Genomic DNA, 15,628 nt, shown 5'->3' with positions numbered 1-15,628 from the left:
TGTTCATTAAGTACAATGTTATATGTAGAATACTTTAAACGAGAAGAGTGAAGAAATAAATTGTAATTAGCAAAGAAAGAATTGTTTCTTTACTTCATAGGAATTTAGCCAATTTTTACCTACCATTTGTTAGCTTAGTAAAGACACTGGTTTTTTGTTTTCTAAATTAATATACATTATTATGAAAGGGATGGCTGCTACTCACCATTTTTATAGCAGAGAGTAAGCACAACAAAAGGATTGTCAAAAAAAACCCTAGGCCAAACAGGCCTTCATCTGGTCTAGACAACATACACACACACCCTCAGGCAAACACAGGTCATACACATATGACCACAGTCTGTGGCTGCCAAGGCCTTTGTGTGACATGTCTGTTGTGTGTGTGTATGTGTGTGTGTGTGTGTGTGTGTGTGTGTGTGTGTTTGTGTGTGTGTGTTTTGTCTAATTCTGATGAAGGCCTTTGTTTGAAAGCTTTGTTTAACAGTCCTTTTGTTGCGCCTATATGCAACCCAGCATCTCTGCTATATGATGAATAGCAATTATCCTTTTCATAATATTGTCATTATTTCATCCTGGATTTTCCACTGTTTAATACACATTAATAACAGTGATTAGAATGTAAGTGTTTTATAATGTACTCACTGTTCTGACGAAACATGTACCTGCACATAATTCTTTTGTGCAGTGGTTATCGGCTACATTAAGGTGGCTTAATAAACTAAACAAATACACAGGGTCATTCACATTGTAAATTATAGGTAATTAAAATGGAGGATAACACATGAAATGGTGAAAATGATTGATTACTACATGGCTAATTAAAGATAATAATATGCAAATAAAATGCTCAAAATAGCATGTATTTATGTTCCATGACTTTCTCTCCAACTGTAATTAAAGAAGTCATGACTCTAAAATACTTTGAACAAAAAAAATGTAGTTTGGACAGTATGACTACTACTCTTATTTAAATGAATCTAATTAAGAATACTTTTAATACAGCCAAACTAACAGCATTTGCAGCTATTAATATATTTAATTTTTCTTTTTGAATAACTGCATATTGGAATAAAGCTGAAATACAATCAAAGGAATCTTCTTGAAATGATAATAAGCCTATGCTTTACTGTAGTGAAGACAGAAAGCTATTTTTAAGCGAAACATTAAAATCAATTTTCACATACTTACGGTAATGCTAAAATCGCTTGCTGTATTGCACTTGGAATGCACAGAATAGAAGAAAAGAGATGTAAAGTAGTAGACTTAATATAGCATATGATTAAGCAGAACACAAATAATCTGCACAATTTTTACATAATTTTACTGAACACAATAGAAAATGAAAATTCTATTAAGTTCATATTTGATATCATCTGGAAAGTGCAAAATAGTCTAGCTACGGATTCATGGCTTAATTCGTTCATTCATTCGAACACAATGTTACATAAATCCCATTGTGAATCTCATGGATGTGAAATAAGCAAAATATTACATAATAGGCACAAGTGCTAAGAAATTCTTGTTAAATTATGAAAATTACTTCTACATTACTTTATAGACAGGTTGTTTCATGTACCACACACAAGCCATGACTGGTTTTTGAAGGAACCGTTGCTGGAGAAGCAAGCTCTGATAACCATCTATGCTCAGGCTGATCCCTTGGAATGTGGCAAATAGTGTATCGGTATAACAAAGTGATGTTGATGACAGGGGCTATCCTACTCATAATACTGTCATAGATGCATCGACATTCTGTGCTCTTGCATGAAATAAGTTTGGTTCTTGGAAAAAAGCTTGCAGTATATTACAGTATTCACATTCCCAACAGAAGTTACAGTTTAAATATGGTAAACTGTCCATAGGCTAGAAAGTCATATTAAAGAGATGAACCACTGCTTTCCCCAACTCACAACCATTCCACACCATTAACCATCTGGATCCCTACTTATCACTGTTGATGACACCTCACTATACACCAACATCCCCCGTGACCATGCCTTTGCTGCTACAAAACAGTCTCTCTCCTGATGCTCTTCTGGCTCCAACCTCACAATTCTGTTGCTTATAAATTTGCTTAATTATCCCCTCACACATAATTACTTCTCCTCTGAGGGTAAAATGTAAAAACAATTCTGCAGCAGAGCCATGGGAATGTGCATGTTACCCTCCTATATCCACCTATTTACGGACCATCTAAAGGAAACCTTCCTAGCCACCCAGAACCCTAAACCCTTGTCTGGTTCAGGTTCACTGATGACATCTTCATGAGGTGGATCCATGACTAAGACACCCAACCCTCCCACTCCTCCACAGACTCAACACCTTTTCCCCCATTCATTTCACCTGTTCCTCCTCATTTCAATGTTCCACTTTCCTGGACATTGGCCTCCACCTCTCTGATGGCCTTGCCCATCTCTCTATCCATATCAATAGCCCAATATCAGCAGTAACTGCAATTTGAGAGCTGTCATTTCTTCCACAATAAAACATGAGTCCCACATAATTTGGACACCCATGAGTAGCACATCTACTGTGGTAAGAATTTCCTTGCTGAGTATACTAAAAGTCTTACTAAGATCTTCACAGGCATGTACTACCCCCCCCCCCCCCCCCCCCACCGCCAAACCAAGCTCACAGACAGATTTCCTATGCAATATCCTCACACACCACTAATCCACCAACATCTCCAAAAACCAGTCATAAAGGAACACCTCTCATTGCCCGACATCATGTTGAACTGTAACAGCTGAACCATATTCTCTGCCAAGGCTTCAACAACTTATCATCGTGCCTAAAACGGCCCACCAAGAATTCTTCCCACCCAATCTATGGAACATCATGGCCCATTCTTATGTCACATCCACTCTCAACCCCTTGCCACATGAGAAGGCCCAGGTGCAAATCCCTGTGGAAGACCCTGGTGCAAGTTATATCTGATAAATCCAGCATATCCTACTCTACTCGTATCATGCTTATTCTTTCCCACAAAAGTCAGGGCCACCTGTGAAAGCAGTCATGTTATATACCAGCTCTGCTGCAATTCCTCCAAATCATAGTATGTGGCCATGACCACAATCAGCTGTCTACCTGACTTAATCACCATAAAAAAAACTGTAGCCAACAGCAGAGTTGACTACTCAGTGGCAGAGCTCACTGTAAAGCAAAATGTGCTCTTTCAATGGCTGCTTCACAATCCATGCCACATGAAATTTTCCCCCAGCACCAGCTTTTCTGACTTACAAAGATGGGAGTTGTCCTTGCAACATATCCTTCATTCCAGAAATCATCCTAGCCACTATTCTCTGCTACCCCCTTCACCTGCATCTGTCTCCCCTTGTCTCTAGACCCTAACTTCAGTCATCATAGATCCACCCTCCATTCCACATATTCTCCCCTTCCTCCATTCTGTTACCCCCTCAAATCCACTCCTTCATGTCATCATCATCATCACTGTGCACTACACAAACTCACCATGTGATGATGCCCATATAACACCCTGACATTCTTATCCTGTGCGCCTGCTGCCGCTCCGTTCGCATTCCTATTCCCAGCTGCCAGTCACCCTCGCTCAACCCTTCCTCCCATTCTCTGCACCTTACTCCCTTCACAGACACAACCCAACACAACACCACAACCCAGTCAGTGCTTTAACAGAGAAAGAAAGCACAATTTCAGGGTTAAACTGTCACCCAAAACAGCACACCAATAGTTAATTTCAATTAAGTATTATGAGCAGCAGTACCCCCAGTATCCATACTTCATGATCCACTTTTGAATAGGAAAGAGAGCCAGATTTGCATTACATTATTGGCTGAAATTCCCAGAGATGTTGTTCAGATACCTCATCAAGAATTATTTGCTTTCTTTGAAAAGCTGCCCCCTTTCACACTGTTTATGAGTTTTGTCTTAGATGTACGTGTTCACTCTAGGTGACTGTAGGGGCTATGTGTGTAATACAGGGTCATGTTTGTACAATAGAGATAGAGAGAGGGGGGGCGGGGCGGGGGGGGGGGGGGGGATGGAATAATGGTGCTAGCACATAGCCTATGCCTCTTGAATAGGACCAAAGAGGCTGCCAAGCTTAACGCCCCCACCCAACTAATGTATCACCATCAACAGTGCCAGAAGTTCTTATTTCATGAGACATTGTGTAGAGGTTTAGAATTTGTTCAAGAACAATGTGCAAAGTCTGATGATCAGGACCTATATGCAATCACCTCTATCCCCTTATTGGGAATTTACAAGTGGTGAAAATTTGAATCGGCTACTTATAAAATGAGTGCTTCCACACTGGCACACATAAAAACCTCTGCTACATAGGAACAATTGGAATGGGAGACTCATCATGTAGGACATGCAGTATGTTGTGTTTTCTCTTTGAACCAAACAAAACCGAATCATATGAGCATGTTTCATTTGTTTCTCTAAAATTATAGCACAAGGAATTGCTGAAAAGTAATATCTCCACATTTTTTTATGTGAACACCTTTCTAGCTATTTAAATATAACAAATGCTGTTAATATTCTACATTTTTATTTTTCATGCTGTATATAGTTATTTCTCAACATAGAAACACTGCAACAAATATATTTCTCCCAACAAGAGTCCAGTTGGTTGATATGGTCACAGTGGAAGGTTGGCCTTTGTTGAAAGAGCCACATCATCACCCCTGCTTGCACTGCTCCATCACTTTAAAAGTGAAGTCGTCGTAGGTGTTCTTTAAGTTTTGGGAACAGGTGATAATAAGATGGGCCCAAGTCGGGACTGTGTGGAAGACGATCAGTGATAGTGAACCCAAGGCATCAGATTGTTGCAGGTGTCACAGAGCATGTATGTGTCTGGCACTGTGGTACTGGAGGAAAGGGCATTCCATGTGTGGATGGACTCTGAATTCAAAACTCAATTATAGAACACTATTTCTCGTGCACCGACATTGTTATGGTACACACCATCTTGTTACATGCTACAATTGGAGCTTTCTAGTGGTAGATGGCTGCAAATATGTAGACCTGAAGAATAAAGTTGTAGAATGTTAATAACAATCATTTTATTCAAGAAGCTTTAAGAATTTTCACATTAAAATTTTGGAGGCATTACTTTTCAGCACACTCTTGTACTTTTGTGTAATATCATTCAATTTTCAGTTTATTTTCAAAAATATGATGTATTAAGTAACACACATGCTATTTGGGGGAAACTTTTAGAATACAATACAGAATATACTTCACTAGGAAATCGTATTACACTCACAGAATAACAATGAATAATAATACTACTGCTGAATGTTTACTATACATCTTGTGAATTACCATAAACCAGAAGATTAGATTAGATTCAGTTTTTGTTCCATAGACCCAAAAATGAGATGATTCTCATGGGTGTGGAACAAGTCAGAAAGTTTAACATAAAAAATATAAAACATCTGAATATAATACTCACTACCCTGATCATTTGCCAGGAGTTTGTCGAAATAGATGAATAAATTACAGTACACTGGATTACCTAATATTTACAGAGTTACTACTCTGTCAGAATGAAACACAGTTATGCACTTTTAATAAATTGATCATACAAAAAGTACCTAATTGTGACCAACTGTTGTCAAAACTAAAATCTAACAGACATTTTTACTTAAGGGGGGTAGGACGTCAAATGGGCCAACTTGGAACAGGAGAAGCACCACAGGACAGTTTTAATTTTCACTGTCTGTACTTTCACAAGTAAATTCATAAAACTTTGTCAGCATGACCAGGAAGGATTCAGGATTCACACTCGTAGCAGTGGAGGTTCAAAAACATAACAAAATAATTTTTTTACGTGTGAAATTTCATTAATTTTTTCACTTACTATTGGCTGCATTTGTTGCTATAGGTACACTTTTCTTCATAAATAAGAAAGATTCTTCGATGAATTTGCACAGCATATAAACCATACTTACAGGTGTATGAAACTCTAGAATTTTTCAAATATATTAAAAACTGTGGTAAAAATTGAGATAATCAACTACAAAATTTGAGTTTTATTTTCTAAATATGAAGTTTAAAATGTAGCAGCTCATTCATTTTTTCATAAACTAAATAAATTCTAGAGTTTCATACACCTGGGAGTATGGTTTGTCTGCTGTGCAAAATTAATCGAAGCATCTCTCTTACTTATCAAGAAAAGTGTACCTATAACAACAAATTCAGCCAATAGTAAGTGAAAAAATAATGAAATTTCACATGTAAAAAAAATATTTTGTTATGTTTTTGAACCTCCACTGATATGAGTGTCAATCTGGAATCCTTCCTCGTCATGCTGACAGAGTTTTATGAAAATTATTTGTAAAAGTATAGACAGTGGAAATTAAAATGTCCTGTGGTGCCTCTCCTGCTCCAAGTCGGTCCGTTTGACGTCCTACCCCCCTTAAGCCCATCTAACACTCCCTGTTAACATATTCACCAATAGAGTAGAAGGAGTTGCCTATCAAAAAGTCTTTCATACTCTGTTTAAACTGTGTTTTATCTGAAACTAAGTTTTTTGTTGTTGCTGGCAATTTATTGAAAATGTATGTTCCTGAATATTGGACCCCTTTCCGGATCAAGGTAAGTGATTTTAGGTCTTCATTTATATTGTTCTTATTATTAGTGTTGACACTATGAATTGAGCTATTCGTTGGCAAAAGAGATATATTACTTGCAACAAATTTCATTAAGGAAAAAATATACTGCAAAGCAGTTGTTAGAATACAAAGTTCCTTGAAAAGGTTTCTACAGGATGTTCTTGAATTTACACTACAAATGAGTTTTATTACACACTTCTTGCATGCTACAAACTTTTGCTTGGTTTGATGAGGTACCCCAAAATATGATCCCATATTACATAATTGAGCGAAAGTAAGCAAAGTATGCAAGTTCTTTATATTTATATATTCTACATCTGACATCACTCACACTGCAAATACAAACTTGTTTAGGCACTTCCGCAATTCTGTGGTATGCCCTTCTCAACCAAATTTATTATTGAGTTGTAATCCCAGAAATTTAACAATGTCAACCTCTTCGATCTGTGTGTCTTTATATGTTACGCACATGCTGGAAGGGAATCTACACTCATGCTCATAAATGAAGGATAATTGCAGAATGTGGTGCCACACTATGTGACACTACACAAAACTGGCACTAATATCATAGGCACATAGAGAACACACACGACACAGATCTGTAAGTGGACAGTAAATCTGGATCAGGTGCTCGAGCAGCTGCTGGGGTATAGCCTCCCGTTCTTGCACCAGTGCCTGTCGGAGCTCTTGAAGTGTCCTAGGGGTTTGAAGATGTGCAGCGATTTGTTGACTGAGAGCATCCAGACGTGCTCAATGGGGTTTAGGTCTGGAGAACAGGCAGGATACTCCATTTGCCTGATATCCTCTGTTTCAAGGTACTCCTCCACAACGGCAGCTTGGTGAGGCCGTGCATTATCATCAGGAGGAAGGTGGGATCCACTGCACCCCTGAAAAAGTGGACATACTGGTGCAAAATGACGACCCGATACACCTTACCTGTTACAGTTCCTCTGTCTAAGACACGCAGAGGTGTATGTGCACCAATCATAATCCCACCACACACTATCAGACCATGACCTCCATACAGGTCCCTTTCAAGGACATTAAGGGGTTGGTATATGGTTCCTGGTTCACACTAGATGAAAACCTGGTGAGAATCACTGTTCAGACTACACTTGGACTCCAGAATGAGATTTTCACTCTGCAGCAGAGTGTGCACTGATATGATACTTCTTGACAGATTAAAACTGTGTGCCGGACTGAGACTCGAACTCCTTCTGCGGGCAAGTGCTCTACCATCTGAGCTACCCAAGCATGACTCACACCCCATCCTCACAGCTTTACTTCCACCAGTACCTCATCTCCTACTTTCCAAACTTCACAGAAGCTCTCCTGGACTCGTCTGTGAACATAACCTGGGACCACTGTTCCAATGACCATGTACTGTGTTCTTGACACCAGGCTTTATGGGCTCTCCTGTAGCCAGAGGTCAGTGGAATGCACTTTGCAGGTCTCCAGGCGAATAAACCATGTCTGTTCAGTCGTCTGTAGACTGTGTGTCTGGAGACAACTGTTCCAATGGCTACGGTAAGGTCCTGAGCAAGGCTACCTGCAGAACTCCGTGGACATCTGCGGGCACTGATGGTGAGATATCGGTTTTCTTGTGGTGTTGTACACTGTGGACATCCCGTACTGTAGTGCCTGGACATGTTTCCTGTTTGCTGGAATCGTTGCCATAATCTTGAGTTCACACTTTGTGGCACACACAGGGCCAGTGGTACAACTTGCTGTGTTTGACCAGCCTCCAGTCACCCTAGTATTCTACACCTTTGAGCCATTTTCAACACACAGGCACCATTTGCACATCTGAAAACATCTGCACACTTATTTGCTGCACCGCACTCTGACATGCACCAACACATCTCTGCGTATGTGGACTGCTGCCAGTGCCATCGTGCGATGACTGCAGGTCAAATGCACTGCATGGTAATAGCCTGAGGTGATTTAAACCCGCAAGCTGCCCACCAGAGTTTTGTTTCACCATGTATCAGCATTATCCTTAATATTTGAGCATGAGTCTTTTCAAAGTTTAATGACAATTGATTAGCATTAAAACATTTATTAAAGTCAGTAAAAATTTGATTAGCAGTAATTTCTAAGTATGTACTTGGCTTGCTACTTATTGCAAGGTTTGTATCATCTGAACACAAAACAAACTTAGCTTCTGGCACTGTAACAGATAAGAGGTCATTAATGTACACATTTCGTCCCAACTTCTTTCATAGGCTGATTGTTATGTTGTATTTTAAGTTCCATACATTCGGAATGTTTGGTTTTGAAGTGTAGTGTACCATATGGGTTTTTGCAATGTTCAGTTTCAACCCATTTAACTGGAGCCAGGTTTTTAAGGTATCCAGTATGCTTACAATGGAGTTTGGAATTTTTTTCTAAATGTCATCTTCAATTAAAACTGAAGTATTGTCTGCAAACAGAACTGATGGGGAATTTATATTATGTGTAAGTCATTTTGGTAGAAAAGGGACGGGATTGGCCCCAGAATGCAGCCTTGAGGCACAGCCTGTGATACTGTACTCCATTTAGAATAATAATTTGTTGCATTTGAGGTGATAGTTACCCTTTGTTTTCTGTTCTGTAAACATGATGTTAGACAACAAGCCCGTACTTGTATAATTTGTAGATAAGCAGGTCATGGTTCATTGAGTCAAATGCTTTTGTGAGATCATAGAAGATACCTGCAACTTCACCCCTCTGATCCAATTATTTGCCTATCTTTTCAACAAAGTTATTTATTGCATCCAGAGTGTTTTTTCTGGTTGAAATCCAAATTAGTTACTTATAATAATATCATTTTTTACAATAAAGATTTTGATCTGGTTTGCAGCTTATTTCTCCAACACTTTTGATAAGACTGGAAGAATAGAAATAGGCCAATAGTTATCTGTGTCTTCCCCCAACCCTTTCTTGAACAGAGGTTTCACTTCAGCATATTTCAAAACATCGGGAAAGCATACCTGTTCAAAAGACTAGTTGAATATTTTAATTTGGGGTGTTACTATTATGCCACACACTGCTTTGACCACTTTAGTGGGTATGCCATCCCACCCAGCAGTACTTTTATTTTTTAATGGTAGTGTAACATTTTCCACATCCTCTAATGTGGTTTTTTTAAAATCCATAAGATGCTCAGCTTCTTGGTGGATTCCAAAGGGATTTACTTTACTCTAATACTTGGCTCCATCACTCTGATATTTCAGCTCAGTTTGCAATAAAGCTATTATCTACTTTAATCCTACATATTTCATTACTACTAACTCTAACACCTAACTCTGATTTGACAACAGACCACACTGCTTGTGTTTTACTTTTATGTTGTACACACAATGAACTTCTTGTTAGCTGTTTGTTTGACTGCCTTCACAACTTTTTTAAATATAGCTTTATAATGACGAACATACTCAGTAAAACATCTGTTTTTACCATATTTCAGTTCATTCTGGAGTTTCCTCTTCCTGGCACTAGAAATTTTTATACCTTCGGTTATCCATTTAAGTTTATCGGTAATTTTGTTGCATGCAGTTCTAAGTGGCAAATTTTTATCACATATTTCAAGAAAGCTACTTAAAAATTGTTAAAGTTACTATTACTCAAAATATAGCTGTTGTAAGGCCATCAACCTCTCTTATCTTATTTCTAAGTGTAACTGAAAATTTTCATTGAAATTTCTTTTCATACGGCTTTTGTTACATTAAATTTCATTCTTAATTTTTGGTAGTTCAATGAATAATGCAGAGTGGTCAGAGATTCCTAAATCTATGAAAAATTTATAAACATCTTCAAATACATAATTTGTTAGAATATTATCAATACATGTAGGTTGTGTAATGGATAGTTAATTTTTAGACTTCTGATGGATTTCAGTTACCTTTGGGAGAAAACAATTTTCAAAGAAGGAAATAACTTTATTAATGAATGCTTTGAAATTTACATTTGAGTCAGGAGTACTGTAAATATGTATCCAGTTCATGCCCTTGAGCAGTTTCCTAATCTTCTCAATTTTTGACTGATTTATTGTTAACACAAAATGTTTCATGTAATTATTGGATAGCCCATTTACTACTGGATTTTGTAATATGACTTTTTGTTTCTAGATCTGTCTACAATGACACTGTCAATAGCAGTCTCATTTACATAGCATTTACATACCCTAGTTGCAAAGTTCACAGTAGTAAATAAAATGATTGACAATGTTCCTGATCACAATAGTTGTTCACTGACACACCTTTTCAATACATCTACATTCAAATCACCAGCAATCACTATTTCTTCATGTTTTATTGTGAGATGGGACAACAGAGCTTCCAGGATTTTTATTAAGATGTTAAAGTTTCCTGAAGGTGCTCTGTATATACTTACTATTATAAAGGACTTGCTCTGAGCAAAAGTTATTAACATCAATACTCTAGGACTCAAAACAGTTTCTGAGAAATGTGAGAACTCCTCCTTTCTCCATATTTTCTCTACAGAAGTAGAGTAACATTTAACATATCTATACCAGTGGTCACATGATGTTTAGAGAGGCAGATTATATCAACTGGTTTGCTCCACTCTAATTCTTCAACACAAATAAGCAACTCATTAAGCTTACCCCTTAGTCCTCAGATATTCTGATACAATAAGGATAACTGATTTTGTGCACTGGCTGAATTACAAATGGAGGAACCTAATTTTTCTGTCTGTTTTTGAGTACTTCCAGTTTCAGTCAGAGACTGTTTGCATGAATTGTGTACATTAAAATTAGCTTTCTGGCTACCTGTTTTATCAGTCTGTCTCTGAACATTTTGTTTCTGCCATCCCTACCCTAAAAACAGTTGCTCTGTCACTTGTAACCACTGGTACTTTACCACTTGTGATAATGCCCCCCCCCCCCTTTCCCTAAAGTTATTTGCTATTAGCACAGACAGTTTTCCCTTTCCTGTTGACGTGAAGGCCGTGCTTAGTATAGTCCCACCTGCTGACAGTGTTAACAAGAACCACACCAATATGAGACTCCATACCTGATCCAAGAAGCCATTTCACCTCTAAAATAACTCTCCTAACAGAAGAGTTTCAATGGGGCCAGTAATGGTGCCTCAGAACATATATATGCCCAACATTAGTATGTCTCATTGCTGAAGCTATCTTTATCACTTCATCCTCAACTGAATAATTTGGATCCCTGCCTATACTGCTGCCTGCCCCACCCATTATTACCATAGTGTCTTCCTTTGTGAAGTCTTTGCAAAGTGAATCTATATCCTCTATCACCTGACCCACACTCGCAATAGGTTTAAAAAACTTATGCCCTGGTAATCTGATCCTAAAACATACTGCAGCAGTTGCCTAACATTTCTACCATGTGAACTATCTAACAACAAAACTTTCTTCTTCTTTACGACTTTTTCTGACTTCTTACCTCTCAAATACTTTTTGAAAGTTTGTTTCTACTCCTAATCTACTTATGGCTCATCAGTTTCCATCTGTTACAACACACAAAACCTATTTTCCACATTGACAACAACACCGTCTGAGAAAGTTCTATTCCTATTTCATCTATAACCTGTTTTCATTTCCCACCTCTCTTTTCCTTCTTCCCCCTTAAACTCTCCAGATCTTGGTTGACCTTATCTAGTTCCACCAGAAGGGCAACAATTTTCTCCTCCTGTTCTACTATTTTCCTATCTCTACAGCAAATCCTACACAACCAATGAGCCTTGTTTACTTCCCCAATTCCCACACCGCTACAGTCACCCATATGAAATATACTACAACAACTCTCATACCATGTCCTGGAACTAACACTCCTATGGCAAGTCATGCACTTCTCATCATGGAAAACAAATTTTAGCTTTATATACACAATATCAGGGCTAAAATCTAGATGTCTAGATTGGAACCAATGCCAGCTAGGACAGTGTTTCTCTATTGTTCATAGGTTGGCAACATGTCAATTTTGTATAACTGATGGGATGACAGTTTCACGTAACAACTAAGACATGAGAAAATAGTAAATGCATTTCTGGTAGCAAAATTAAAACTCCTCACTTCTTCTCAGTTGATTCATGGTTTTTATCTTTGTTGGCATTTTGTGATTTTCTTTTGAGTTGTGGCTACCTATTTCATTAAGCTGGCTGATTTGCAGCTCCAATGAATTTTTCACATGAAAGGAAACTTTCTCTCGAGATGAAGGCTGTAACGACAGGTTACTCTGTAATGTATGTATGCTAAGATGCAGATTAGTTTGAAAGATGATAAATTCCTTGTAAGATGGCAAGTCAATAAATGTATCATGAAAAAACATTCTCTTGATATGAAAGCAGAAATTCAGAAGACAGTCAGTAATCACAAATTATGCACATGAAACATTTCTGTTGATTCTTATTTTGACTATATCTTACATACCATACATCTACTGTGTTTACAATGGTGAATATTTTTTTAACTCTTGTGAATACAACCACCTTTTTTTCCCAAGAACACATAGTGATTCGCACAGCCATATTGATGTGAGAATGTGACAATATTCCTTCATCTCTTGTCATGAAAGTCATAATCTGCCAGCAGCTCTGGTATTGTCTGTGTAGAGCCAGCATCTGCACACATCCTTTTATTTTCATCATACCTGATAGTGAGCACAGACAACATTTCTGCACAAAACACATTATCTATGACACTGCTCAAATATAGACTTTTATCCAGTACGAGTTTTATTGAAATACAGCCTTGCATTGTTATTGTGCCATATTTGATAGAAGAAATTGTTACCTGATGTTTGACACATAGTCATAGAAGAAATCTTGGTCCACAGAAATATCTTTCCATAGCTCCCAATGCACATGAGATATGCAGTTTAGTGTCTGGTTGAACACGGAGAGTAGCAGTGATCTGCAAAATGCCAAAGCATAAATTATAACGTAAAGTGCCTGAATTCAAGATATTGTTTTCGAAAGTTACTACTGGCCACAAAGGAGAGGTATTCAATCTATGTCAGAGTTCATCACCCCATAAAAAACATCTGAAGTAAATGTATATGTCATATGACACTGATGGCTGGAATATCCCGTGGGGTATCACCAGCCACCTGCTGGAAAGACTGTTTTTCCTCCATGCACATTGGCTCTTCTGGATATGTGAGAGCTTTGTCATATAATACATACTTATACTGTGTTGGTGAGTGTGCTGGATGCATGCATAGTATATAGTTATGACTGTATTATGATGATGGTGATGATGACGAGAGAAGGGTGAGGGTAAAACCCAGTGACAGCCTACTCCCCTCAAATAGTGCCAATGGGATTGCTGAGCTTAAATCCTCATCTGTTGGACAGATCATAATCAACAGTGTCACATGCCCAATTTCATGAGATACAGTGGAGAGGTTTGGAACTTAATCCTGATCATTGACATGGAGTGGTGACCAGGAACATATTGATTGTGCAGTAGTGCGTGATTTAGTTTGGGAAAGTTTGCCTGAAGAACGTGTATTTCCTGTTGTTTATGCATGTAAATCTGTCTATTGTTATCATGGTGATCCTCCAGACGGTTGCTGTGGTAAAATTAATTGTGTCTTTGGGTCAGACAGTGACGTTGACATACTGCCTAGTCAGAAATATAGTAAGGTTGGTAGCCCTGTTGAGGTTAGTGGTCCTTGGTCAGAGAGTGGTGCGCGCTGAGTTGCAGATGTAGGCAAGGGCTTGATTACAGTAAGCATGTTCAAATGGCTGTAAGTTGCAGTATTTATGTACAGAAGATGAGGCCTGCACAGGATACATTACTGTGGAGAGCTGCATCAAACCAGTCTTTGGACTGTGGACAACAACAACAATAATATGTACTGCACTTGTGAATATATATTGGTTCAAGCAGAAGTTTAGCTTCCTGTTGAACAACATCAGAACAGCCGACACAATATAAGCAACAGAATTCAACTAATCTGCTCCAAACAAGTTTTGCACAACACTCTTAACCTGTATAGTTTGTGTTGTTTTTACTTTTATTTATTTTTTATTGTTAGAGACCTCTTTCTCAATACTCTTTATACCTTAGGAAATCACTATATACAGCTTTGAGAGGAATGGAGGTGCACTTTTGTTCTGTTTAATGTGTCAACATGCCTCAAGGGGGTCATTTGAAGCTTATACTGGGTGTACATTGTCACTTTACTGCAAGAAGGGCTGAGAGCATGGGAAGTTTGTCTGGCTTGGCATATATCCACCATAATGTCATTTAAACATTCAACCAAGATAATGAAACATGAATCAGTTAAGATCTGCTTTTTAGTAGTTGCCCATAGTCAACAACATCAGCTGACAACAACTGTCTACAAATTATGGTTTGTTACACACTCTAAGAGAATGCAAAAGAACTGTGTGCTGCTTTTCAGGAGTAACTGGTAGGCTGTGTCAATCCAGAGGGTGTGCAACCATCTTCATGTGATTAATTTGGTCTCTCTGCATTCTTCTCAAATGACAGTACTAATATTTCACTATAGTGGTGTGTTAAGGAGATGCACAAGCAAACACCTGGAATGGTGTTGGGTTCTCCTCACTGATGAATGTAGGATTTGCATGTCACCTGATGATTGTCACAGAAACATAAACAGGTGACCAGGTATCAATGGCATCTCATTCATGTTAACTCTACAGTTTCACAGTTGTAAGTCAGTCATGATTTTGTTGAGTATTATGTATGGATATTCAATGCTTATCAGGAGTAATTTGAGGTTTAAGCAGTACTGGGGCAGGAATGTCCAACCTATTGCTTGGCACTACAGCCAAAATTTCGATGAGGGGTTCTTATTTCAAAATAATATTACACAAGTACACTGACATTGTCTTGTGAACAGAAAGCTGGAGTCAACTTAATGGAATGGCCTGCAGTGCTTTCTAACCTTTTCTTATGGTTTCATCACTGTATTTCTTTCATTTCTTGATCCCCTTCCATTTATGACCAGCCATGTTTACAGATATGGATGTCATACATAACTTTCTTGAACAGTTCCTTTCAGCTTTCCTTCAAGCTGAATCAGA

General features: G+C 38.1%; 1 protein-coding gene across 1 annotated transcript in view; it reads right to left on the bottom strand.

Moving 5' to 3' along the window:
* LOC124605891 overlaps positions 1-15,628 on the bottom strand; it is a 374,153-nt gene that overhangs the window by 239,929 nt on the left and 118,596 nt on the right. The window contains exons 4-5 of the mRNA XM_047137839.1: positions 13,365-13,484; positions 1,189-1,218 (exon numbers count right to left, since the gene is read on the bottom strand). Coding sequence (XP_046993795.1) covers positions 1,189-1,218; positions 13,365-13,484 — 150 coding nt within the window. The remainder of the gene's footprint in view (positions 1-1,188; positions 1,219-13,364; positions 13,485-15,628) is intronic.

Source organism: Schistocerca americana, chromosome 3 (genome assembly GCF_021461395.2).
Source record: "Schistocerca americana isolate TAMUIC-IGC-003095 chromosome 3, iqSchAmer2.1, whole genome shotgun sequence".
Taxonomy (NCBI): domain Eukaryota; kingdom Metazoa; phylum Arthropoda; class Insecta; order Orthoptera; family Acrididae; genus Schistocerca; species Schistocerca americana.
This window is presented reverse-complemented; position numbering and strand designations above follow the sequence as displayed.